The sequence below is a fragment of the Aquarana catesbeiana genome, linkage group LG03, assembly GCF_042186555.1.
Source record: "Aquarana catesbeiana isolate 2022-GZ linkage group LG03, ASM4218655v1, whole genome shotgun sequence".
In the NCBI taxonomy this organism is placed as follows: Eukaryota; Metazoa; Chordata; class Amphibia; order Anura; family Ranidae; genus Aquarana; species Aquarana catesbeiana.
In genome coordinates, this window is record NC_133326.1 from 700,586,037 (window position 1) to 700,613,323 (window position 27,287).

General features: G+C 47.4%; 1 protein-coding gene across 1 annotated transcript in view; it reads left to right on the top strand.

Moving 5' to 3' along the window:
* Positions 1-2,577: 2,577 nt before the first annotated feature.
* Positions 2,578-27,287, top strand: part of PFN1 (profilin 1) — a 30,587-nt gene continuing 5,877 nt past the window's right edge. The window contains exon 1 of the mRNA XM_073623055.1: positions 2,578-2,839. Within this exon, the coding sequence (XP_073479156.1) occupies positions 2,711-2,839 (129 nt within the window). The 5' untranslated portion in view covers positions 2,578-2,710. The remainder of the gene's footprint in view (positions 2,840-27,287) is intronic.

The window sequence follows — 27,287 nt, forward strand, 5'->3', positions numbered from 1 at the left end:
AATGATGTCCCTATATTGACCTCCTATTCCCTGAGGAAGTGGACATTGATCCAAGAAGCGCATAGTCTACAACCTTCCCTACCTCTGTTGGATTCTTGAACATCTCTCTATCTACGCGTATCTATCTATCTACGCGTATCTATCTATCTATCTATCTATCTATCTATCTATCTATCTATCTATCTATCTATCTATCTACGCGTATCTATCTAGCTATCTATCTATCTATCTATCTATCTATCTATCTATCTATCTATCGATTATAATTAAATTGTATAGTACAATTTCCATTTTTTTCTTTGGTGTCCATCTTCCATTGACTCGAAGAAGGTGAAGCTCGATGTGATGGGAAGAGGACCCTCCCTGCTTACTAGGTATATTACAGGAACTCCTATACTCCCTTTAAAAGACATATTTACCATTCCCATACTTTTATTATATGTTTTTACTGTCAGGGAATGGGAGGTTTTGGGGGAATTTAGTGGGCCCTGGTGTCACTATGGTTGAGGATCATTGATGGCCAGCTTTATGGGGACAATTGGAAGACGAGAAGTAGAATGTTGGTATCAGGAGTGTTTGTGTAAGGGAGGGTTGAGTATCTCTGTCTGGCGGGGATCTGGTGTCTATGGGCTGCTCTAGACAACTGCCTACCAAACCCTGATAGAACAGGGGGTTTCCTAATAACAGTAACATCATATGATCACTAAAGTGGACCTGTCATCAGATATATGTAAAGTCCATGCATACTCGGCAATACGTCAGTCTAACATTTCAAGGTATGTATTACCTCTTACGGAGATCACAGTACTCCAACTGACGCTGCCTTCATCTGCTATTCTTCCCAAAATGATGGCACCATCTTTGTTTAGGCATCATCCAAGGTCACAATCTACTTTCTGGACTGAGATGTCAGCTTAGAGGTGACAAGGATGGATTTTTAATTATAGAAACTGAGCTTTTCTGAAAAAAGGATGCTGTTTCCTATCCATTATGATGTGTCTGTAATTTATTTATGGAGACTTGTACAGTAACTGACAGGTCCTCTGTAGAAGCCAGTCTAGTGAAAGTCAATGGTTTCATGAAACCTTGGAGTCAACATAATCAAATCTGAGAGGTTATGTGATCACTGATAGCCAATGTAATCAAAGCTGAGATGTCATGTGATCACCAATAGCCAATGTAATCAAATCTGAGAGGTTATGTGATCACTGATAGCCAACGTAATCGAAGCTGAGATGTCATGTGATCACTAATAACCAATGTAATCAAAGCTGAAAGGTCATGTGATCACTAATATCCAATGTATTCAAATCTGAGAGGTCATGTGATCACTAATAGCCAACGTAATCAAAGCGGGGGGTCATGTGATCACTAATAGCCAATGTATTCAAATCTGAGAGGTCATGTGATCACTAATAGCCAACGTAATCAAAGCTGAGAGGTCATATGATCACTAATAGCCAATGTTATCAAATCTGAGAGGTCATGTGATCTCTAATAGCCAATGTAATCAAAGTTGAGAAGTCATGTGATCACTAATAGCCAACGTAATCAAAGCTCCCAGCATAGCTAGAGAACTGACCATGCTGTGCTCTCATGCCTAGTTTGGTCAGTTTTTAAAAGAAAAGCAGAGGGACTGGCAGTAAAACTAGGGATTTCACATGAAGGAAGCAATACAAAGAGAACAGGATACTTTCTCATACAAGTACAACAGCCACATATCAGGAATATGAAGTGTTGGGGTAACAAACGCTTTAAATTAAAGCGCAGAAAGAAAGGAAGTGCCAATGTAGAGAGGTCACGTGATGACTCTAAACCAATCTAATTGAAGTAGAGAGGTCATGTGATCACTGTAAACCAATCTAAATAAAGTAGAGAGGTCATGTGATGACTCTAAACCAATCTAATTAAAGTAGAGAGGTCATGTGATCACTGTAAACCAATCTAATTAAATGTAGAGAGGTCATGTGATCACTGTAAACCAATCTAATTAAATGTAGAGAGGTCATGTGATCAGTCTAAGCCAATCTAATTAATGTAGAGAGGTCATGTGATCAGTGTAATGAAAGCTTAGAGGGAGGGGGGGCTGCAGTATTGGGCTGTGGCTGGGAGGGGGCGCCCTCACTGGATGATGATACTGATTCTGGTAAAGAAGGGGGGATTTAAGCTATTAATAACACCCCCTCATCTATGTCCTTGTGATCATCTCCTATATACCTATAGTCTGTTTATAAAGCACAATGTACACCCTGACCCATCGTCACCACCACGCATGCGTCAACTTTTTTTACGTCCGCCGTACCCTTCCACGCGCAACATCCGTTCGCATTTTTTTTTTTTTTTTTTACTCCGCGCACGCGCACTTGCCCCCCCGGCCGCGCCCTGCCCGGCAGCACGCTCTGCTCGGCTCGGCTCGAGGCCGCCGACACGCCTCCTCCTCCTAACTCCCCCTTCTCCCTTCTAACCGCCGTTTCCTGTTCGCAGCAAACCCCGCCCACCCTTCCCCTCCGCTCTCCTGTCGGAGGAGGCTCCGCCCTCCCCTCCTTTCCCCACACGCCCCTCCCCCGTGTCAGGGCGCGCTTTATAAGGGGCGGGGCAGGCGGGATAGGACTCTGCGCGCGCACCACCCCTCCAGGAGCACGAGGCGTCTCTCTCTCCCTCTTCTCCGTTCTCACACACCGCCGCTCACCCGTCTGAAGGAACACCCGCCATGTCCTGGATAGATTACGTCAACACCTTGGTGGACGGCACCGTGTGCACGGACTGCGCCATCTACGCCTTGGCTGCTCCGCACGGAGTGTGGGCCGCCTACCCCGGAGGGGGCTTCGCGTCTCTCACGGTACGTGGGCGCCTCAGGGCGGGGCCCGGGAGGGGAGCTGTGTATAGGGGGGCCCCAAGTCTATAGGACCCCCTTCTGTGTGTGCAATGCATATATGACCCCCTCATATACAGGGGGCCCCGTGTTATCTATATAGGGAGAACCCCTTCTATGTTATGGGGGAACCCCAATATGTGTGGCCCCTCCTGGGTGCTGTGTACATGGGGGGGCCCCTGTGTGGATATTCATGCATGAGGCCCCTTTTGTATGTGCATGACACATATAGGGGCCCCATGTTATGTATACAGGGGCTCCTCTATTCTATGGGCTGTCCTTATGGGGACCCCCCCACTGTGGCCCCTCATGTGTAGAGGGGGTGCTGTATGTATATTGGTTTGGTACTACATAAGGCCCCCTGATGTATAGGGGCCCCCTCTTTTGCATATGCATAACACATATAGGGCCCCTGGCATACGGGGACCTCATGTTCTGTATACAGGGGGCCCCTTCTATTCTATTGTGTGGCCCCCTCCTGTGTAGAGGGGGTGCTATGTATATTGGCCCCTGTGTTTGATACTACATAAGGCCCCCTTTTTTTGCATATATTTAACATATAGTGCCCCTGATATATGGGGACCTCATGTTCTATATACAGGGGGCCCTTCTATTCTATGTGCGGCCCCTCCTGTGTAGAGGGGGTGCTATATGTATATTGGGGCCCCTGTGTAGTGGATATTCATAGATGAGGCCACTGATGTGTGGGGTCCCTCCTGTATGTACATAACACATGGGGGGGGGCTCCTGATGTATGGGGGAGGGGGGGCATGCTATGTCTGCAGAGGGGCCCCTCTAGTCTTTGGGCTGTCCTTATGGGGACCCCCACTTCATGTGTGGCCCCCCTTTTGTAGAGGGTGCTCTATGTATGGGGGGGCCCTCTCTGTATTATATAGGGGATGCTGTAGGTATAAATGGAGGTCCGCCCTCTTGTATGTAAAGGGCCCCTGTGTGTACTTCTAGGGCCCTATACTGGCTGGGCCACACCCATATACTGGACTGACATGTTAGTTCTGTACATAATGTGCCTCCCCTCCCCCACTATGTCCTGTACATCCCATCCAATGTATGAAGGTCTGACCCTCCCCCCTCCCCATAATCCTCTGTACACCCCTTCATGTCTATACTGTCTCCTGTACGTTCCTATCCACCTATACATCCCATCAAGAATCCTTCCCACAGTGTCCCCTCTATACTGTCCTGTCTGTGTATACAGCTACTGCTCTGTTTGGCGGCACACCCGCTTCACACATTCCACTGACCCTGAATGTTCCTCAAACTCCTCTGACCCTGGGAAAGGGGGTGGCCCCTGTACTCATCGGGGGAGGGGGGGGGCTGTTCACTGCAGTGGCCCTAGCTGGGACCCTATACTAATATTGGGGGGGCAGCCTCAATACTGGGCCCTGGGAGGAGCGGTCTTCCTGTACTGATCTGGGATAGGGGGAAGGTGGACCCCTGTTCACTGTACTAACCCTGGATGGGGGGACCCTATACTAATGTTGGAGGGGCAGCCCCTGTATGCAGGATTGGTCCAGGGAGAAGTCCCCTGTACTGGTTCAGGGTGGCCCCAATACTAATCTGAGATTAGGGGGTGGTGAGGGGTAACCCCAGTACACTAGCGCAAGGAGAAGAGTGCCCCCCATACTTGTTCAGGAGGGGAAAGATTTGGCCCTTGTACACTGTACTGGCTCAGGATGGGGTAAGAGGTGACCCCCCCCCTATACTGATCCAAAATTGATGGGAAGCGGGTGGCCCCTGTACATTGGGGGCCCTCCCCAGCTCACATGTCCCCTCCATGTTGTCTGTGTAGTTCATATAGACCTCGGCCTGGCCTGCCACACCCCTGAGTTCTCTGTATGTCCTATGGGGTGGTGTATACATTCCTATAGTGACCTCTAGGGGGGCCCCCAGTCATACCTGTACTCTGCTCAGGAATGTCTCCCCCCCCCCCCCCCCCCCACAGACTTCATGTATCCTGTATAGGGTACTAGTCATTGTCTCCTCCCCCTTCTATACCTCCCCCTGATCTCCTCTTATATTATAGATTGTATAGTATGATCTCTAGTACTCGGGTCCCTGTAGTCTCCTCTGTCACCATACTATAGATCTCCTGTGATCTGCTCACTGACACCTCTCTCACCTATAGAGAATATATATACATATCTGCCTGTCATGGTCTCTAATCTCATACAGGACAATATAAGACATCTATCTTTGTATGGCTTTCTACCTCTTCTAATGCATATCATTTTTTTCCTATTGTAAAGGTCTATAGGGATTAGCTGCGCTCCCACTAGTCTCATCTGTCCCTCTATTATATTTCATGTTGTCTCCCTATTCTATACCACACCAGATTTACCTGTACAGTATTGCCCCTCCCCCTCATGTGTCCTGGTGTGACAAACACTTTAAGGTTTGATAAATGAACCTTTTCAGTGTCCTAGTTTAAAAACTTTAGGGGGGGGGGGTGTGCTCCATACCTGTAATCTAAATGACCAGACACACATGACCATTTTGAGCACTGCACCTATGAGGTGGGGGGTCAGGTTTATTGGAATCCCATGCATGAGCCTTCTCTGCTACAGTTGTGAGCGCGCTGTGCATGCGTGGGGTTCGGGAGAGGTCGGAGTCCTCACGCTTGTGACAGTTGGCACCCCCTACCTGGGAGTTTTGGGACAGGCTGCGAATGGCCATTGAAGAAAAATGAGCTTCACTTATCACACCTGAGCGGGGGTTTTATGTACCGGGGGCACCAGAGTGTAAAGGTGATCTCGCCTGTCAGGTCTCGGGCATGCTGGGCGTTCAGCTCAGGGAGGCTCCAGTCTTCAGGTGGCTGGCGGGGGTGGAGCTTTCTAGTTTGGGTGGCTGGCGGGGGTGGAGCTTTCTAGTTTGGGTGGCTGGCGGGGGTGGAGCTTTCTAGTTTGGGTGGCTGGGGGGGTGGAGCTTTCTAGTTTGGGTGGCTGGGGGGGTGGAGCTTTCTAGTTTGGGTGGCTGGGGGGGTGGAGCTTTCTAGTTTGGGTGGCTGGGGGGGTGGAGCTTTCTAGTTTGGGTGGCTGGGGGGGTGGAGCTTTCTAGTTTGGGTGGCTGGGGGGGTGGAGCTTTCTAGTTTGGGTGGCTGGGGGGGTGGAGCTTTCTAGTTTGGGTGGCTGGGGGGGTGGAGCTTTCTAGTTTGGGTGGCTGGGGGGGGTGGAGCTTTCTAGTTTGGGTGGCTGGGGGGGGTGGAGCTTTCTAGTTTGGGTGGCTGGGGGGGGTGGAGCTTTCTAGTTTGGGTGGCTGGGGGGGGTGGAGCTTTCTAGTTTGGGTGGCTGGGGGGGGTGGAGCTTTCTAGTTTGGGTGGCTGGGGGGGGGTGGAGCTTTCTAGTTTGGGTGGCTGGGGGGGGGTGGAGCTTTCTAGTTTGGGTGGCTGGGGGGGGGTGGAGCTTTCTAGTTTGGGTGGCTGGGGGGGGGTGGAGCTTTCTAGTTTGGGTGGCGGGGGGGGTGGAGCTTTCTAGTTTGGGTGGCGGGGGGGGTGGAGCTTTCTAGTTTGGGTGGCTGGCGGGGGGGGTGGAGCTTTCTAGTTTGGGTGGCTGGCGGGGGGGTGGAGCTTTCTAGTTTGGGTGGCTGGCGGGGGGGTGGAGCTTTCTAGTTTGGGTGGCTGGCGGGGGGGTGGAGCTTTTTAGTTTGGGTGGCTGGCGGGGGGGTGGAGCTTTCTAGTTTGGGTGGCTGGCGGGGGGGGTGGAGCTTTCGCTTTCTAGTTGTTGAGATTCTACAGGCTGATCTTTTGTAGTGAGATGGCTTCTCAGTGATCATTAGAAGCTACAGGAAGTCGGAGCTCATGTCATTTCCTGCCTGGACAACACTTGGCATCCTCCAGCTATTTCCCTCCCCCCCCAGTGACTGTCTGTGACCCAACAACCCTTTTCATTGGATATCAGTTCTTTACATTATGGAGGCTCGGCATCACATGTGGGCAATGCCTGTGCCAATGTAGCCAGCTTGGTAACGCCCACTCTTCTGGGTTGACGTCCGCCTGTTGAATGTTGATATTTGCATAATTCAAGAAGTCACATCATGACTGGGGGGGCCCTTGGGAGGAGTCCTGAGGTGGGGTGCTGTTTTTAGGAAGCTCTGTACAGCCCACTGCCAGCTCCTCCCACATCCTATGATTTGCTGGCATTGCCTAGAGAAGCGCAGAGACCAGTAATGACCTCCCCTCACTATGTTTAAAATGAGGTGGGGGGAGGGAAACATAAGTAAACTAAACATCAGCTTTAGCACTATCCAGTGCATGTCCCTTTATGGGAGGGGTCTTGCTGTCATGTGTATCTTTTCTCCAGTACTTCTCACATGTGCATCTTTCTCATGTAATTCTTGGCCCTGTAGAGGTACAATGATGGGCTCTTCCTCAGCATTTATTATGTAACCTGCAGCTGTGGGTTGAATCTTCCTGAAATTTTTCTTTTAGTTCCTTCTAGAATTGCAGCAGATTGCCCAACCCTGTCCTAGTTCCTGTGTACTTGTATTGCCTCTTAACTTTTTTTTTTTTTATAATGTTATTTCTGTGGTGCTTTATATATATCTATATTCTGTATAACCTCCCCCTCCATGTGATCTGCAGCATGGTGAGGTGGCAATTTCCTGTGCATATTCTTGGTTTGTACAAAGCCTCAGTCTAGGCTTGAGTCATAATTTTAGTCACATGGCTGACGATGGGGGTGTGGGGGGGGGGGGGGGACCATTTAGTGATAGTGATCGTTCAGCGATCGTCTTCTGAAAACTTCCCCAAACGGCCCGTGCTGAGCAGAATGATTGATCTGCATTCTTGTGAGGTTTTTTTTTTTTTTTTTTTATAACCCACTTCCTCTTGCAGAGCACTCTGAATTCTGAGCCCTGCTTCCTGTAGAGTATTGCTTTCACCCGGGTACTGAGAGGTGTGGTGAAGTGTAATGGCCGTGCACTTTGGTAGGAATAAAAAAAAGTTCCTGAACAATAAAACTTCAGTGACACGGCCCTGCGGCTGTACTCTGGGCGGGGCAGCAGGGAGGACGGGGAGCTGCTTTATGGTGCAATCTTTCCATACAATTAAAGCCTGTGTGTCCATCCTTTGCCTTACTCAGGGAATCCTTTTCTGTACTTTTCCAGAATGCAAAGCTGTAATTTTTACTGTATGTGGGGCAAATGGGCTCAGGATAGTATTGGGGGGGGGCTTTACTACTAACAGTTTAGTGTTTGGTACAGAATGTGAAACTAGGAAGGTCACCAGTGAGAATCAAAATTACATTTTTTTTTTTTTTTTTTTTTTTTTCTACTAACAGTCTCATTTCCGAATTCCCTGCTGACTAGTCACATGGTTTGTGTATTTCAGTGCAAAGTTGCATGCATGGTGCAGTAACCAACCCAATAGGAGGAATTTATAAAGACTGGAGCGGCTGTGCCTGGGAATCAGTTGGCTTTTGTCCTTTCCGTATATTCATGGGTGCTCAACCTTGTGGCCTTCCAGCTGTTGTAGAACTACAAGTCCCATTAAGCCCTGGGGGGGGGGGGGGTCATGCTTGTACCTGTCAGCCTTGCAAGGCCTCATGGTACTTGTGGCCCTCCAGCTGTTGCAGAACTACAAAGTACCATGAGGCATTGCAAGACTGACAGTTACAAGTATGACTCCCAAGGGCTGGGGCTTGATGGGACTTGTAGTTTTGCAACAGCTTGAAGTCCACTAGTCCCATGAAGCCCCAGCCCTTGGGTGTCATGCTTGTAACCGTCAGCCTTGCTAGGCCTCATGGTACTTGTGGCCCTCCAGCTGTTGCAGAACTACAAAGTACCATGAGGCATTGCAAGACTGACAGTTATAAGCATGACTCCCAAGGGCTGGTGCTTGATGGGACTTGTAGTTTTGCAACAGCTTGAAGTCCACTAGTGCCATGAAGCCCCAGCCCTTGGGTGTCATGCTTGTAACCGTCAGCCTTGCAAGGCCTCATGGTACTTTGTGCTTCTGCAACAGCTGGAGGGCCACAAGTACCATGAGGCCTTGCAAGGCTGACGGTTACAAGCATGACACCCAAGGGCTGGGGCTTCATGGGACTAGTGGACTTCAAGCTGTTGCAAAACTACAAGTCCCATCAAGCCCCAGCCCTTGGGAGTCATGCTTGTAACTGTCAGCCTTGCAAGGCCTCATGGTACTTTGTAGTTCTGCAACAGCTGGAGGGCCACAAAGTACCATGAGGCCTTGCAAGGCTGACGGTTACAAGCATGACACCCCCCCCCCCCCCAGGGCTGGGGGCTTAATGGGACTTGTAGTTCTACAACAGCTGGAAGGCCACAGGTTGCGCCGCCATGGTTAACTGAACACTGTGCACAATTAATCGTTAAAAAAATTGTGATCTCGATTCAACCCCCATGACAATCTCTATTGCAGAGTTTGCTGATTTCTATCATATAACAAGTGGAGAGACTTATCTGCTCACTCAGATGTCAAAAGAAATGGGGCAGTCTGCCAAGTTTTTAACATGAAACATTGTAACTAACTCTTCCTCCTTAGATCAAAGGGATACACTTCTGTGTGTAAAGAAAATCCAGGCAGTCAAGGTTTTTTTTTTTTTGGTGTAAATGCAGGAAGTTTAACCACTTAAAGTCTAAATCTTTTTCTGACACTTGCTTCTTAAGTTAAATCAATATTTTTTTTTTTGCTAGAAAATTACTTGGAACCCCCAAATAAGTATTAGCAGAGACCCTAGATCAGTGATGGTGAACCTTGGCACCCCAGATGTTTTGGAACTACATTTCCCTATGATGCTCAACTACACTGCAGAGTGCCAGAGCATCATGGGAAATGTAGTTCCAAAACATCTGGGGTGCCGAGGTTCACCATCACTGACCTAGGGAATAAAATGTCAATTTCTGCAATATTTTATGTTGCACTGTATTTGCCCAGCGGTCTTTCAAACCCAATTTTTTTTTTTTTTGGGGGGGAAAAACACTTCAATGAAAAAAAAGAAACTGTAAAGAGCCCAATTTTATTTGTTTTTAATGTGAAAGGTTATGCCGCAAGAATCGTGATCTACTAAGCAAAAAAAGTGATTCTCATTTTAGCCAGAATCGTGTAGCTGCTTTTTGGTAAACTTCAATGTGCCCCAAAGTTTAAGGTGATAAACCTCCTGTGCTGTAGCCCCCCCCCCATCTAATTGAGTGATGTGCATGAGCACAGCGGCTCCTGGCACGGTCTCCTCATTGGACAGATTGGTAGCAGCGATTGGCTCCCAGTGCTGTCAATCAAATCTGGTAACACCAGCAGGGGGTTGAGTTCCCACTGTCTGGACACAGCAGCGGTGATCAGGAGTAGGTACAAGTGCCCCTAGGGGAAGAAGAGTAGAAGGGCTGCTCTGTGCAAAACACTTGCACAGCTGGTAAGTATAGGCATGTTATAAAAAAAGCTTTAACACTTTAATCCCCCCCATTCCGCAACCACCTAACATGTCTGGCAGCGGGGTGGGTGGCCCTTGACACGCATGCACTTTTTTTTTATTGCACCACTTTTTCTATGCTAAGCATGGTCACTGCCTGTCCAGTGCATTGACTAGCTTTCACCAACGGTTCCTGGCAGCCTTGCCAACATCTAGCCCATGGGTGCTCAACCTGTGGCCCTCCAGCTGTTGCAGAACTGCAAGGCTGACCATTTACAAGCATGACTCCCAAAGGCCAAGGTATGATGGGACTTGTAGTTCCGCGACAGCTGGAGGGCCCACAGGTTGAGCACCCATGGTTTAACCTGTGTGGAAGCGGGTCAGGTGGCCCTTGTACTACACATGTCCATGGTGCACCACTTTACTCTGGTCACTGAGCATGTGCACTTGGTAAAGAAGTCAGTCTGCTGCAGTCATGGCAACTGTTGGTGCCAGTGGGAGGGGCACTTGTGTGACCACTGACTACTCCTCAGAGGTCACGTGATCAAGAATGCCACCTTCCATCTGGAACTGGCCAGCAGGATCCATTGGCAAGTGATTTGTAAACCATCACCTTGAAAAAACAACCCGTTCAGATTAAAATAGAAACAAAAGGCCAATTGTTTTTATAGATATCTATAACTTCCCATTTTTATATCTATAGATATAGGCAAGCTCAGTGTGCTGCTGCTTCTGCTCCCCTCAGCTCTTATGCAGCTGAAAACAGGGAATATGATCTTCTTTTCTCAAGTCATCTTCCAGGACGGCACACCTGAGATGAGGCTCCTCCCCAGGCCTGCCGTCCTGGAAGATTTCCTAGGAAGGGTTACCGGTAAGTAACTAGTACTTTTTTTTTTTTTTTTTATTTCTTTTCCCTTTTTTATATATTTAAAAAAAGTATGATCACGTTCCCTCTCTTTTCAGCTGCATAAGAGCTGAGGGGGAGCAGAAGTAGTAGCACGTAGGGCATGTCAGGACAATTCTAATCATTGGAGAATACACTGAGTTCCCAGCATAGCTAGGGAACTGACCATGGTGTGTTCTCTTGCCTAGTGTGGTCAGTGTTTAATAGGAAAGCAGAGGGACTGGCAGGAACACCAGGGATTTCATACAAAGAGAACATGCATGCATTACTATACTAGTACATGGTACAGCAGGCACATATCAGCAATATGAAATGTTGGGGTAACAGTTTAAATGTGTTTAGCAGGTTTTTCAATAACCACACAGACTGCGACCCACAGCAAGGACCCAGTCCTAGAATAGGAAAGTACAGTGAAAACACACTTAGGTCATTGACCCCCTGAGAGTAAATATCCCAGCAGAGCACATACAAACAATACCCCGGTATACACAATGGTACAGTGTTGCTATAATTACACAGGTGAGTCTGTGGCTTTTGGTGTCCCTCAAACTAAAGTCTGATCATGTGTTCAAAAAACAGGTTGAGATGTGGTCACATTTCCCAGGACATTCATGACTTCAGTACACATCATGCCTTGGTTTCCTCCCTATACAGCAATGAGATTGAAGGACGGGGGTTTTAGGCCCCTTGCATGACCCCGGCCAATATTCCATGACTGTGCCCCCCGTGTGTCATAGATGGATTTTTTTTTTTTTTTTCCTGGCAAATCCCTGAGACAGCTGCCACCTGTAGCATTGCCCACTTTCAGGAACCACAAACAACTTCTCCCATTGTGGACCGGCTGCATTTCTAGGACAGTCCTTAGATTGTTTAGGGGTCAGGTCATCACCGGGCACCATCTGTTGGCTTAAAACCCCCATTGGCTGTTCTGGCAGGATAGCATACAGCCATGTGTAAAAATCTAAACGGTGGCTTTTTTTTCTCTCTCCAATGAGTGATCCTGTAGTGTAAAACTTCATGTTGGTGCATTTAATTATCGTGCTGCTCATTGGGTGCTGCTCATTGGGTGCTGCTCATTGGGTGCACAATGCCGCCGTATACTTGCTGCTGGCAATCATGCCTGACGAAAAATGCAACAGCCTGCCCATAATGTGGTTCGGATCTCAGCCGTTCCTAATGAACAAGCTGAGGTTTGGAAGAGTCTATGGCCAGCTTTAGTGAAGGGGGGGAGGGGCTCTGTAGTTGTAGGTTGATGTAGGTAATGCTTTTCTAGCATAGCGTGGATCAAAAGGGCAGGCCAAGTGCAGGTGTGCTTCAGGGTCATCACCTGTATATTACTGTATAGGCAGCCATGTTTATAGCATGTAAACTACATCTAGGACTTTGTCCAAGCAGGTAAATACATGATTTTGCTCCATAAATGGCACTGTGTACTCGCATTTTCTTCTGTCCTTTGCCACTGAACTGCTGCATGAAGAAAGTACTGTATGGCGGGGGATGGGACAATGCTGAGGGTTGGCTCATCTGTCCGTAGCCCTGTGTAAGCTACATGGCTTTGCTTCTCGCCTCTAAATGGCTTGTTATAGGGGTTGTAAAGGCAGGTTTTTTTTTTTTAAATGCATTAAAAGGGGTTATAAAATCTTTTCACCTTAATGCATCAAGGTGAGAGACCTTCTGTGCTGCAGCTGCCCCCCCTCTGACAAGCCCAGCTGCTCAAGCCACTGTCTCTCCGGTCCTCATTGGCTAGTGAAGCAGCAGGAGCCATTGGCTCCTGCTGCTGTCAAATCCAGTGACTCAAGGGCAGAGTCCTGCTGTCTATCAATGGGTGCCCCCATGGGAAGTGGCTCTCCATGGGGGCACCCAATGAGGGGCCAGGAGTGCCACCAGGGCACCTAAAAAGGAGAATCTTGGATGTTCTGTGCAAAATGCTTGTGCAGAGCAGGTAAGTATAACAGGTTTGTAAAGGTGGGTGTGTGTTGGTTTAGAGAAAAAAATCTAAGTTAACCCCGTCTGTGCTACAGTGCAGACCTACATTGGCGGTAGGCCGTCAATAGAGGTGCGCCCCCTGTGGGGCACAATGTGCTCTGATCACTGATTCAATGAGACTTGGATGCTCACAGATCAGGGGCCGATCCCAGCCCCCTACCACGTGATCAGCTCTGTCAATGACAGCCGTTCACGTGATGTAAACGTTTGTTTGTGTGTGGGGGGTTCTCACGCTAACAGCCTGAGGAGAGAAAAAAAGCAGATCTCGGCTTCTGTGACTCCCACTGCTATCAGTCAGTGAGGGGGGTGGCACCAAGCCGCAGCTCTGTCTGAAAGGACAACACAGCAGCTTGGCTCAGGTGCCCACATGGCAAGCTGCTTGCTATAGGGGCACTCGGCAAGAGGGAGGTGCCAGGAGTACCAGAGAAAAGGATCTGGGCTGCTCTGTGCAAAACCATTACACCGGGCAGGTAACTATATATAAAATTGTTTTTAACCAAAAATTCTTTATCACTTTGCTCAGGGGTTATGTGTGACTCGGGTGAGGAAATTGGTAAACTTGTTTTGCACTTCATAGGTAAAAATCTTGGGCTTGCTTGAGAAGGAATTTTTGTTCTAATGTTGGTAAATATCTACACGTGCCGAGCTGTAGTCAGATCTGTTAGAAGCTCTCGGCCTCCCAAGACTCCTGTTCAATCACAATTATCTTTAGAGACTGCATTGTGATGCTCCTGATCACATTTCAGTGCCCTCTAATCACTGCCTGCTACTCCAGACTGTGCCATAGTGAGCAATGAGTGCTGCTCTCTAGGTGCTTTTTCCTTTTTCCTTTTTCCTTTTTCCTTTTTCCTTTTTCCTTTTTTCCTTTTTCCTTTTTCCTTTTTCCTTTTTCCTTTTTTCCTTTTTCCTTTTTTCCTTTTTCCTTTTTTCCTTTTTCCTTTTTCCTTTTTCCTTTTTCCTTTTTCCTTTTTCCTTTTTCCTTTTCCTTTTTCCTTTTTCCTTTTTCCTTTTTCCTTTTTCCTTTTTCCTTTTTCCTTCCAGTTTCATTATTTGGTGCAGATAAAGCCATGATTGCAGCATGCAGTCTCTGCTGAATGTACCCGGTATTACCCTGTAATTGAAGGCAATGACTAATGTTTTACTAGAAGTACGTGTAGGTCGTTTTTCAGGCCTTATCTGCAAATAGTTTCTATAGAAGTCACTTGGAACATAAAATGACTGCCTACTTTCATACATCCAGCTATCTGTAGGCCTGTTCTCATCAACTAAATCCCTCAGGTGTGTGGGGTTTTTTTTTTTTTTTTTTTTTAAATCTGAACATTGAAAGAGTAACTCTTAACTCTCCAACTTAACTGTCTTGTCTTAGACTTGCTGACTTTAATGCTACCTGCTTGGCTATGCTACAGTTCATACTCAAGTCACCAGCCCTACTTTGACTTTCCTTGCTGCATGTCCATCTGATGCAGTCAGCTTTTTTTTTAACTTTAAATCATTGGCAGCCTCTATCTGGTCTCAAACTGGTGGCCCTCCAGCTGTTGCAAAACTACAAGTCCCATGAGGCCTTGCAAGGCTGACAGTTGTAAGCATGACTCCCACAGGCAAAACTACAAGTCCCATCATGTCTCTACTGGTGGGAGTCATGCTTACAACTGTCAGCCTTGCGATGCCTCATGGGACTTGTAGTTTTGCAACAGCTGGAGGGCCACCAGTTTGAGACCCCTGATCCTTCATATTAAATATTGCATGTCAACCCCCCCTGATTAAAAGTATCCTGTCCTCACATCTGTCAGCTGTGACTTTCAACATTGCTTCTGCAGCCAAACCTGCCAATAGGAAGTCATGCCTTCTGTTGTGCCTGGTCTCCAGCCTCAATAGTCCCCCCCAAGGACCTGCACAGGCATAGCGTTTCTTCCATAGACTGAAGGCCACAGGTGAGATGTATCAGTTGAAGTGTAAACATGCAGCATAAAGGTACTTGTGTTCAGGATCCAGTTATTTCATACAAGCTGTCAGGGAATTGGGTAGATCTCATGCAGAACACTTTTGGAATGTTGGCAGAATGCCTTTTATGGTCTGCTGTGGATTCCACCTTAAGTGTAAGTCCACCTTTACATAAAATCCTGTAAGATGAACTTGCACTGAACCTCCTCCTGGTCCTCTGTACCTGAGCCCTGCAATCATCCACTGTGAGACATCAGGGCGCTGCTTTACCAGTCCGGGGACTCAAAATCCCCATGGCTTTCTCTTCAGCCCTGATGAGATGGGCTAGGCAGGTTCTGATGGCTCCTATCTATCTTTGAGGTACGTTTAGGAGATTAAGCGGCTGAGATTTCAAGTCCCTGGACCGGTGAAGCATCAACCTGAATGTTTCCCAGCGGGTGATGGCAGGACTCAGGTATAGTATAAGTTAACCGTACAGATTCTCTGTAAAGGTGAACTTGCCCTTCAAAGTGCAACTGATGGACCCAATTGCAGGACTGAAGATAGATCATGGCAGTGGAGCCCCAAGGCGTTAGTATAATACAGGATTTATATATTGCAAACAGTTTGTGCTTTACAACTTGGGGCAAACTGTACAGTTATACAGGAGGATCAGAGGGCCCCCTGCTCATTAGAGCTTACAATCTAAAGTCGTGGCTCCTCGTCTCACCAGAGACTGCACCTAGAATGGAGATCATTTTTTAGGTGGACTAATTCTTTAGAACATCACTCAAGTTGCTTTTCTGCAGCTGGTTATAAACCTCCTGCATTACAGATGACTTAGGCCCCTTTCACACTGAGGCGGTATTGCCCTAAAAATACCACCTGCAACCTGCCCCTAAACAGCCTCTGCTGTTCAGTGTGAAAGCCTGAGGGCTTTCACACTGAAGCGGTGCGCTGGCAGGACGGTGAAAAAAGTCCTGCAAACCGCTTCTTTGGAGCGGTGTATTCACTGCTCCTAAACCGCTCCTGCCCATTGAAATCAATGGAACAGCGCGGCTATAGCCGTGCTTTACGAGGGATTTTAACCCTTTTTCGGCCGCCAGCGGGGGTTAAAACCGCACCGCTAGCGGCCGAATACCGCTGCAAGAACGACGGTACAGCAGCACTAAAAATAGCGCTGTTGTACCGCCGACGCCCCCCACCGCCCCAGTGTGAAAGGGGCCTTAACATTGCGTGTCATTGTATTACAGTTGAATAAACTGTTTGGCAGTGATCGGTTGGCAGTTCTTATTTGGTACCAGTAGTGGTATCTGGTGTAAAACATGCAAATGTAGTGATTGCCTTCTATCTGCCTTGCAAATTCTTTACACTGCAAGCATGCTGTCTCTTCTGGGCCAGTTAAAGCAAACATGGCAACACCATCATAATCAACAGACTGCAGTCTGGAGGAGATTGTACTGCTAGAGATGGTCTGGAGTCTCCCACTCTTCTGGTTGCTGGCTCTTAAGTTGTACTTTCAGATGGTCAATACTTTTGTCCTGTTAACATCCGGCACCATGATTACCCAATATTGGATGCCTGGACAAAGTGATGACATCAGCCCCCTGTCATGTGACAGTGCTTGGGGGCCCAGAAATTTGCTGCTAGACCCAAGGAACTCCCCATTGAAGGTCTTTCCTGACCTCTTGGCTTCTCTCACAGAAATAATGGCCATGAATCATTTAAGTGCAGCTCTTGGCAAACTTTTAAAAGTAGAATTGCACTGATAACCGTATCAGTGCTGATTACTAGACACTTGCACAGGTATCGGTACTCGTGTAAATGCACCTTCTGGCTTGGTTCTGTCAGCAGGACTTCCCGGTTTATAGGTGAAATGTAGAGTGCCAGCAATTGGTTTAGCGGGGATGCAGCGTCCTTATAACAGCCAATGACCTTTCATCTGTCCATGGGATCCCCCCTCCTGTCCTGAAGGACAGATTTTCTATACATTAATTGCAGTCATACTGCACTTAGATGTCGCTGCTAAGAAATAAACTCACAAGGTTGAACAATTCTAGCTGGTGCCTCCTGGTAGGCTCAGACACTTGGGACTCAGGACCTACCTATGGCCACCGACACTAGCAGCTACCACCTGAGTAGATTAACGCCACATTCCATTCATGCTGGAATTGGTTTTTAACCTTGTGAGTATCTTACACTTTATTTTTTATGCATTAAATTGTAATTGTACTGCACTTAGATGGCGCTGCTCACTGTCCTTTGTTTTCAGAGTCTCTTCTAGCTCTTTAAGTGGTTGTAAACCCTTTACAGCCACTTTTTTTTTTTCTACAGGTAAGTCTTACCTGTAGCTACACTGGATATCTCCTGAACAGTTTAGGAGATCCCCCTGTATTTGCTGACGTCATCAGCACATGCAAAGGGCAGGTACGCGCTGTTGCTTGAGTTAGACTGTGCCGTTACTGGCAGATCCCACATGCATGCACAAGAGTGACATTGCAGCTCTGGCCAGTCACAGCGCCAGAACCCACGATACCCGGAAGTAACCCCTGGGAGTGATGTTGGCTGCTGGAGCAAGGTACGAGGACGCCGCTGGGGGACTTCGATCTCGGGTAAGTTATAATGAGCTAGTATGCTAAGCATACTAGCTCATTATGCCTTTTTTTTGTTTTGCAGGTTTATTAATTGGGGGGGGGGGGGGGTTTACAATAACTTTAAGGCTCCATTCACACTTGTGCAAATCAAGTCATGCTACTTTGATATGACTTTGACCTGTGATGGACAACTGTTGCATTTATAACATTTAGGTGTGACTTTCATACGTTTGCTGTTTCAGGTCCAACTTTCATATGACTTGAGTGCCAAAATCGGCATGAGAAATTTGCTTTGAATCGAAGAACCAGCTAAGTTAATGTGAAGAACATAAAGGGAACTGGGATTTTAAAGGTGCAATAGGTAACAGATTTTATGTAAAAAAAAAAAAAAAAAAAAAAAAAAAAAAAAAAAAATTCACATTTTATTTAGAAAAATTGGTAAACACATGTCTATAAAAGTTTACATTCAATGTAACACCACAATCTTTGATAGTGCAACCGAAGGAATCGTTTCTCAACATGTTTCACCACATGCTGTGGCTTCTTCAGGAGAGTAATATCTATGGGGCACTAAAGAGAGTAATACAAGAATTACACAATTAACAATATATAGAGCAGTCAAAACAACTGCTCTATATAGTTGTTCGTTATGTAATTCTTGTATTCACTCTTTAGTGCCTGATAGATATTACCCTCATGAAGAAGCCACAGCATGTGGTGAAACATGCTGAGAAACAATTCCTTCGGTTGCACGATCAGATTGTGGTGTTAAATTGAATGTAAACTTTTATAGACATGGTTTTTACCAATTCTAAATAAAATGTGAATTTTTTACATAAAATTTGTGTCCCCCTATTGCACCTTTAAAATCCCAGTAGTTTCCTTTTTATGTTCTTTATACTGATTATTCACAGCGGGAGATGATGGCTGGGTACCATGGACTGTCTGCTGGCACCCGCTAATCACTTGGTACTGAGACAGAACAGCAGTCTGCCTATGTAAGCAAGGCAGATTGATGTTCTGTCAGGAGGGAAGATCTGGATCCTGTATCTGCAAAGCGGGGATGTGGATCAATGCCTTTTAGTAAAAGCAACCCCCCCCCCCAAACTACAGTAAACACTGGCTAAGCATATTTAACACTTTGTCACTGGCTGGGAAGGGGTCATCAGGGGTGACCAGTGTATAGCAGGGATATGCAATTAGCAGACCTCCAGCTGTTGCTGCAACTACAAGTCCCATCATGTCCCCCCCCCCCCCCCCCCCCCGGTCCTGCATGGTGGCAATTGCCCGTTCTGAGCCCTGGTCACAGCTCCCAAGGTTTAAGCCCCATACACACTATCAGATTTTCTGCTGATTTTTGTCTTCAGATTTACCAAAACCATATAATATGGAGGTCAAACCTTAGGAGTTTCAATTTGTATGCAATCAGACAGGCTCTTGTACTACATGGTTTTGGTAAATCTGAAGACAAAAATCAGCAGAAAATCTGATAGTGTGTATGGGGGCTAAAGAAATCCCCTGGAGCTGAATCTCCTAAATGTACCCCGTCAGGAGGGACGTTTAGGAGCATTCTAATTGGTTGGTGCCATCACATGGGTGGTGCAAACCAATTAAAGCCCACCCTCTCAGCAGGAAAAGGGAGAACTGAATTTCTAAGCACCAGGGCTCAGAACAGGTGATCGCCTCCATGCAAAACTGGGGGGGGGGGGGGGGGGGGGCAAGGTTGGGGGTCCTGTGTAAATTTACCTTACAGATTTTTCTGTAAAGGTGAACTTGCACTTTAAGGCTTGATTCACACCTATGCATTTTTAGTGCTTTTTGCAGATTTGCACTACAGAACGTGTCCCATAGGAAGCCATGTTGGACTGTAGTTCAAATCTGCAAAAAGCACCAAAAATGCACTTTAAGGCTTGATTCACACCTATGCATTTTTGGTGCTTTTTGCAGATTTGAACTACAGTCCAACATGGCTTCCTATGGGACACGTTCTGTAGTGCAAATCTGCAAAAAGCACTAAAAATGCCTAGGTGTGAATCTAGCCTAAGCCACTATCTCCTCTTTATATCACCCCCCTCTGTCAGGGTGGAGGAGTGAGGGACCAGAGGAGGCAATAATATCTCCCTAACAAGCTTCAGAGTGCAGAGAAGAGGCTGTGAGGCTTGTGTAATCTTGCTGAGTCTGGACACACGTCCCCCTCCTATAGGCTGTGCCCCATCTGTAAACACTCCAGATGTCTGACACACACGGCAAATCTCCTACCTCTCTGCCTGTCTGTGCCTCATCCCGGCTCTACTTCCTGCAGGGAACAAAATGGAGGAATTCCCCCCCCCCCCTCCCTCCCTGCAGGGAGGAGTAAAGGGCATGACTAAAACTGATTTTTCATCCCTGAAAAAGGGGAAACTTCTGGATCTTATACAGAGACCAATTGTCTGAGGAGCTCTGCCTAGTGATGACTGTGTGCAGCGGCTGTTGTGTCTACAGAGCTGACTTCTCCCAGCAAGAATGCCGTATCTTAGAGAAGTGAGCAACGTCCTAGAGCCGGACACGGTGCATAAAAAACACAATTACCGGCACCACCCTGTGCCTGGATGACTCTGCAGAGCCCTATGTAATCTCATATCTTTTGTGTGTGTGCTGCTGACGCAAGCCTCTGAATTTAGCGGCTTTACCTAAAAAGGATATCTGAGGGGGTTGGAAGGTGAAAAAAAAAAAGCTAAGAAAAGAGGAACTGCCTGTAATTTTTATCAGAATAGCGGTTTGCTGCAGAAGTGGCTAACAGGAAGTGTTTGTGTAAAAACCACCACGAAACATTTCTGTTCTTCCTCCTTCCTGGAACCTTAGAGTGTGAAATCCCCATAAAAGCACCAGAATATACTGTTCAGTAATGGGATCCTGTGCTGCAGGCGTTCCAGGGGCCCCGGCCATTGTGCTGCAGGCGTTCCAGGGGCCCCGGCCATTGTGCTGCAGGCGTTCCAGGGGCCCCGGCCATTGTGCTGCAGGCGTTCCAGGGGCCCCGGACATTCACAACACTAAGCGGAGTTTAAATGTTCTAAACAAAGTGCTTTAGTAAATTCTTTTTTTTTACCAGTGCTTTGTGTGCTGCTGATCTTTTCCTCCCAGCCTTTCAGCCTCTTAGCCCCGGTTCACACTAGGGGCGGCACGACTTGCAGGTCGCCTCACCAAGGCGACCTGCACACGACTTCCTCGGCGACTTGCAAAATGACTTCTGTATAGAAGTCAATGCAAGTCGCCCCCAAAGTAGTACAGGAACCTTTTTCTAAGTCGGAGCGACTTGCGTCGCTCCTATTAGAACGGTTCCATTGTACATAACGGGAGGCGACTTGTCAGGCGGCTAGGTCACCTGACAAGTCGCCCCTGTGTGAACTGGCACTACAGCCTAATGCACACGAGGCGCTGTTAAACTCGCATTCAGAGGCAGTTGGACACTTCAACTGAACCCATTCAATGTTATCCTATGTGTCCATGTACACAGTCTCGTTTTTTTTTTTTTGGTGTTTTTAGGCAGTTGCATTTAACCTCGTTTTTCCAGATGCAAAAAAATGGGTTCAGACGCAAACGTTTTGCACGTTTCAGACGCTAAACGCCGGTGCTGCATTTGCATTTAGAAGTTTCTTACAACCCGACTTTGGGGCCCCATATCTCAGGGCCACTTGGTGCTAGGAACCCCAAATTTGTTATGCTAACAGTTGGACTAATGCGATAACCTATCCAAATTTGGGGTTCCTAGCACCAAGTGGCCCCCAAGATATGGGGCACCAAATTCGGGTCACAAAATGTCATTCTCTGCTGCAGAAGTGCTTGACATTTTGCGACCCGACTTTGGGGCCCCTTATCTCGGGGCCACATAGTGCTAGGAACCCCAAATTTGCATATTTGTGTGCCAACAATGGAACTAGCACTACAATAATTTGGGGTACCTAGCACCAAGTGGCCCCAAGATGCGGGACCCCAAAGTCAGGTCGCAAAATGTCATTCTCTGCTCTGCAAACGCAACAAAACGGGTGTTTCTAAATGGCTGTTTCAGCTTTTAAAAACATGTGTTCAGAAGAGTTTGCACCGGCGTCTCGTGTGCATGAAGCCTTATTAGATCCACCATTGGCTGCAAACTTCTCCCTGGATAGTGGGAATGGTGGGGCCTGTGCTATGTGTTGGCATGGCTGCTTGTAGTCTTCATCCTGGAGCTAATCTGCCAGGAGCTGTCAGGGCTCGGTTACCCCCTAGTATAGGGGTAGACAACCTAGGACCCTCCAGCTGTTGAGCTAAATTTCCAATGAGGCATTACAAGGCTGGCAGTTACATTTACTCCCAGAGGCATGATGGGACTTGTAGTTCTGCAACAGCTGGAGGGGTCCCAGGTTGCCTGCCCTAAGTGAATTAACAGGGGTTTTATGATCTTTTAAAGTGTTTCTTTAGAGAAACCAACTTTTAACATGTTATACTTGCCTGCTCTGCAGTTGGTTTTGCACAGAGCAGCCCACATCCTCCTCTTCTTGGGTCCCTCTTCAGTTCTCCTGTCTCCTCTCATGCATAGCAGCTTGCTATGGGGTCACCCGAGTCTCGGTGCCCTGTGTCAGTTCAGAGATGGAGCCCTGGTTTGGCCCCGCCCCCCTCTCCTTCAAATGAATAGGGCTTGTGTGTAATGCACACAATTGCATGGTGCTCTGGAGTGCCAAGGATTGGTGTGAAGGTACTAGAACACTACCAAACACCCTCTTAAAAGTGATCTGAGCATGGATGCTTTTCAGAGGAACAGCAGACTCTGGTGCATGTGTACAAACCCTTAGGGCATCTGTGGCAGCATGTGCCATCCCTCTGACAAGCAGTTATTGGATTGCTATTCAGAGGGTGTTTTGACAAGTGGTGAAGCATTTTATTGCTGCATCTTGCCTGCTTTAAACCTGAGTCCATTCACACCAGAAACTGCAGGTTTTAACCATGATTACATGCATTTCAAGCGTCCTTGCATGTGTTTTGCACAATTTCTTCCCCCCCTTGCAATGTGAACTATGCCCTTAGGGCATTGGCAAACCTCGGCACCCCAGATGTTTTGGAACAACATTTCCCTATGATGCTCACCTACACTGCAGAGTGCCTGAGCATCATGGGAAATGTCGTTCCAAAACATCTGGGGTGTCAAGGTTCACCATCACTGGCCTTAGGGGAATATCTTAATTTTTGGGCTATCTATGCAGTTGAAGTGAAGCTCAAAATGCAGCCAACTGATTTCAGTGTGAAAGGGCCCAAAATCCTGAATCTCTCTCTGCAGTCATATGCAATGCATGTTGAACAACTCTACACACTAAGGCAGGGATATGCAATTAGCGGCCCTCCAGCTGTTCCAGAACTACAAGTCCCATGAGGCATAGCAAGACTCTGACAGCCACAAGCATGACACCCAGAGGCAGAGGCATGATGGGACTTGTAGTTTTTGCAACAGCTGGAGGTCTGCTAATTGCATATCCCTGCACTAAGGGTTGCATACATGCAGTTTGACTTTGGCCCCAGCATGTCTACAGCCCTGACCGACTTCAACCACTTTAGGTGGGCTGTCGGGTGGTATAAGCAGGTGGCTGAGCCCTGATTTAACCACACTGTCAGTATGCACTTTATGGAGTTGTAAAGGCAGAAGGTTTTTTTATCTTAATGCACTCTGAGCATTAAGATAATCCTGTGTAGCAGGCACCCCCTTAACTATTTTCCTGAGCCCCATCTCTCTCCAGCGATGTCGGGACTCTCCTGATTGGCTGACGCAGCAGCAGCACCATTGGCTAACTGATGGATTGACACCCCATGGGAGCCAATTGGAAGGGAGAGAGGGTGGGGCTCCATGTCTGGGCACAAGGAGCTGTGACTTGGCTTGGGTGCCTCATAGCAAGCTGCTTGCTGGGGGGGGGCAGGGGGCCAGGGGAGCTGAAGGGTGACCCAAGAGGATTCGGGCTCTGCGCAAAACTAGCGGCGCAGAGCAGGTAGGTTATAACTTTCTTTTAACAAAAAACAACTTTACAATCGCTTTTGGAGGAATGTCAATTTTCTAGTTAAACCTGCATTTTTAAAGTGTTACTAAACCTGGAAATGCAATTTTAGTAAAACTGCTTTTTTTTTTTTTTGTTTTTGTTTTTTCTTAGCAGTATATAGCAGTCTTGTGACTTTATTTTTTATTTTATTTTTTTTTTATTAGTGTCTGGTTAAAGCTTGTCAGTGTTTTCATTCTCACTTCAGTCTCATTCTGCAGGACTCCTGACCCTCTATATATATATTATTTATTTCAGGTACTTATATAGCGCCGTCAATTTACGCAGCGCTTTACATATACATTGTACATTCACATCAGTCCCTACCCTCAAGGAGCTTACAATCTAAGGTCCCTAACTCACATTCATACATACTAGGGACAATTTAGACAGGATCCAATTAACCTACCAGCATGTCTTTGGAGTGTGGGAGGAAACCGGAGTACCCAGAGGAAACCCACGCAGACACAAGGAGAACATGCAAACTCCAGGCAGGTAGTGTCGTGGTTGGGATTCGAACCAGCAACTCTTCTTACTGCTAGGTGAGTGCTACCACCACACCACTGTGCCGCCCATTATATATGGAATGGCCCTGTGCTGATCACTTGTACTGAACCCCCTGGCCCCCCCCAAAAAAAAAATCTCTAGTAATGCACAGCAAACTCAAATTGGGGGTAGTGGAATGGGAGGATCTGAGAAGACAGGATCAAACAGCCTTTTTACACAATGTGAAGGATTAACCCCCTGAGGCTCAAGTATAACCACGTTTTACTGCAGATACACACTGATTTTTACTGTTTTAGTAACATTTTTACCTGTCAAAATGACTTTAGTTGGTGGAGCACTTTAGCTCCGTACACTCCCCTTAATATACAGGCAGTCCCTGGGGCTCCGAACGAGATGGACTGTAGGTTTGTTCTTGCGTCTCATTTTGTAAGTGGTAACTGTACATTTTTATAAGTAACTCCTTTCTGTGCAGTGATGTGGGATGTTCCGGGTGATTCTCTGCATGCAGTCATGCTATTTGGGGCTCTTGTGTCCATGTAGTACTGCAGTGTGGGATGTGTCCAGGGCTGCAAGATGGTTGCCTGGCAGTATCTGGGACCAGTGTGGAGCGCAAGCGGCTGCCAGCAACGTTCCCACCACCTCTATTTGTAAGGAGTCGTTTAACTCTGACTGCCTGTAAATGACTTTGTCCAGCACGGTTCTTGCCAGGTAACAAGTGTCCCTTTTTTTTATCTTAGGATCTGTTTACCCAACAGCAGCTGTTGGGTAAAGCTGGCACACAGGATCCATGACCCCAGAGCAGACGGCTGTTTTCTATGATGGTGGCATGCAGTCCAATCTGTGGCCCCTCAGCACTGTAGTTCTACAGGACAATACTGGTTTTGCTGGGCAGGTGACTAAGTGAAGGACAAACAGACATAACCGGGGGTTAGAATGAGCCATGAAGTTCTTGGTGTGAGTCTGTGAATTATTTGCTCTCATTGTCCTGGTGACAGGAAGATGAGGGGAAAATCCAAAATGGGGGGGGGGGACAAGTTCGGTGATGAGACTTCTCCCTGATTGGAGCACAGGATGAAAGAAAACTGACAGGTTTTGCATTCAATGGCCTTTTAAAGCAGCTTCAGGACAGCATTCTGAGGTGTCACCGCCCAGATTAAAGCTGAGCGCAAAGTATGCTTTTGCATTAATCCAAGCTGGACTGATACAAATGTGCATATTCAATACCTGGCTGATCCCTGTAGAAGTAGATAATCACTGTAGTAGACACCAGGTGCCAAGCAGCTATGTAAACGGTGTCACCTGCATGGGAGCCATTCAGGGAGGACCTTGTATTAAAGACCTCATCCGATTGGATTAGGAGTGATGTCACTGCTCCAGCCCTCCCTCATTCAGTGCTTCCTCTATAAATGCAGAGTGATCGCCCATGATTACTGTGAAGCGGGGCCCCAGAAGTTACTGTAGTGGTGGCTACTACCGGAAGTCTGCTTCTGCAGGGATTCACCAGGTATGAAATGCACTTAAAGGTTTTCTTTGCATGAAGGTAAACTTTTCAGTAAAGCAGCCCCCCTATACTTGAGCCTGATCTTGGGACTCCCTCATTGGCTGAGACATTAAAGTGGTTGTAAGGGTTCATTTTATTTTTTTTTTTTTTTTAATGACAAACATGTCCTACTTACCTCCACTGTGCAGCTTGTTGTGCACAGAATGGCCCTGATCCTCCTGTTCTGGGGTCCCATGGCGGCTCTCTTGGCTCCTCCCTGCAATCGCTAACACCCCTCTGGGAAGCTTTCTTCCAAGGGGGTTACCTTGTGGGCACACTCCCGTCTCATACACGCTACGTCCATAGACTGAGTGTCTCAGTCCTGCCTGCTGGCGGCCACGTCATTGGACTTGATTGACGGCAGCGGGAGCCAATGGCTGCTCTGCTATCAATCTATTCAGTCAATGCCGAAACTCTGTGGAGAAGAGAATGTCAGGGCCGAGCAGGTAAATTGGCTTAGGTAAATAAAACGGGGGGGTGGGGGGGGGGGGGCGGCGGTTAGTCATTGCCAGGGTTTTTTTTTCAACTTGATGCATTAAGGTGAGAAAACATGAACCTTTACAACCCCTATAAAGTGGTTTTAAACCCTTACAATCCACTTTTAGCTACAGGTAAGCCTATGAGGCTTACCTGTAGCTACCCCGGATATGTTCTAAACCTGCACGGTGTAGGAGAGATCCCCTGTATCTGCCAACGTCATTGGCACAGGCACATATATGCTGTTTGCTTCAGTGAACGCCATTACCGGAGAAATGTTGCCGGTGCTGTGTACGGCATTGCAGCAAGGGCTTTGATCTCAGGTTAGTATTACATAATGAGCTAGTATGTTATGAGCATACTAGCTCATTATGCCTTTGTCTTGCAGGGTGTATTTTTATGCTCGCTCTCTGGTTTACAACCACTTTAACTCCCACTGCTGTCAGTCACAGCCAGTGAGGGAGGCGGGGCCAAGCCACAGCTCTGAATGAGCATGGAGTGGGCCTGCTTGGGTCCCCCCCCCCAGCAAGCTGTTTGCTCCTGAGGCACTTGGTGGGAGGAATCGGGAGCACGGGTGGGGGGGGGAGATTGGTGTTCCTGGGATGGGGCTTCTCTGTGCAAAACTACTACACAGTGCAAGTAAGTATAACTTGTTCATTATAGTAAAAAAAAAGCTTTATCGCGTTAACTTTTGGTCTAAGCTGGACCCATGCAGCAACCCCAAACTCCACCATAACTTCCAAATCCTCATTTCCTCCTCTGGCTCTAGGCTCACACCCTTCACATCAGCCAGGTGCTGCACCTTGGTATGTCTTCCATCCAGCTCGTTGTTCCTGTCCCAGCATAGACCCCTTGTGCTCTTCCCTTCAAGTTGCACTCAGGATGGCACTATGAATGGCAATTGGCTCACAGAACTGGCACATCTACAATAAGCAAAAATGTACTTTTTGGAGTTGCACTTTGGTTTTTTTTGCCTCAGCTGGATCTGATGGTTGTGAGCCGACATGTATGGAACTGTCAAGTCTTACTCCCTGGAAGGCATGTTTGTCATGAAGTCATGTGCTTTTTGTACAAGTATG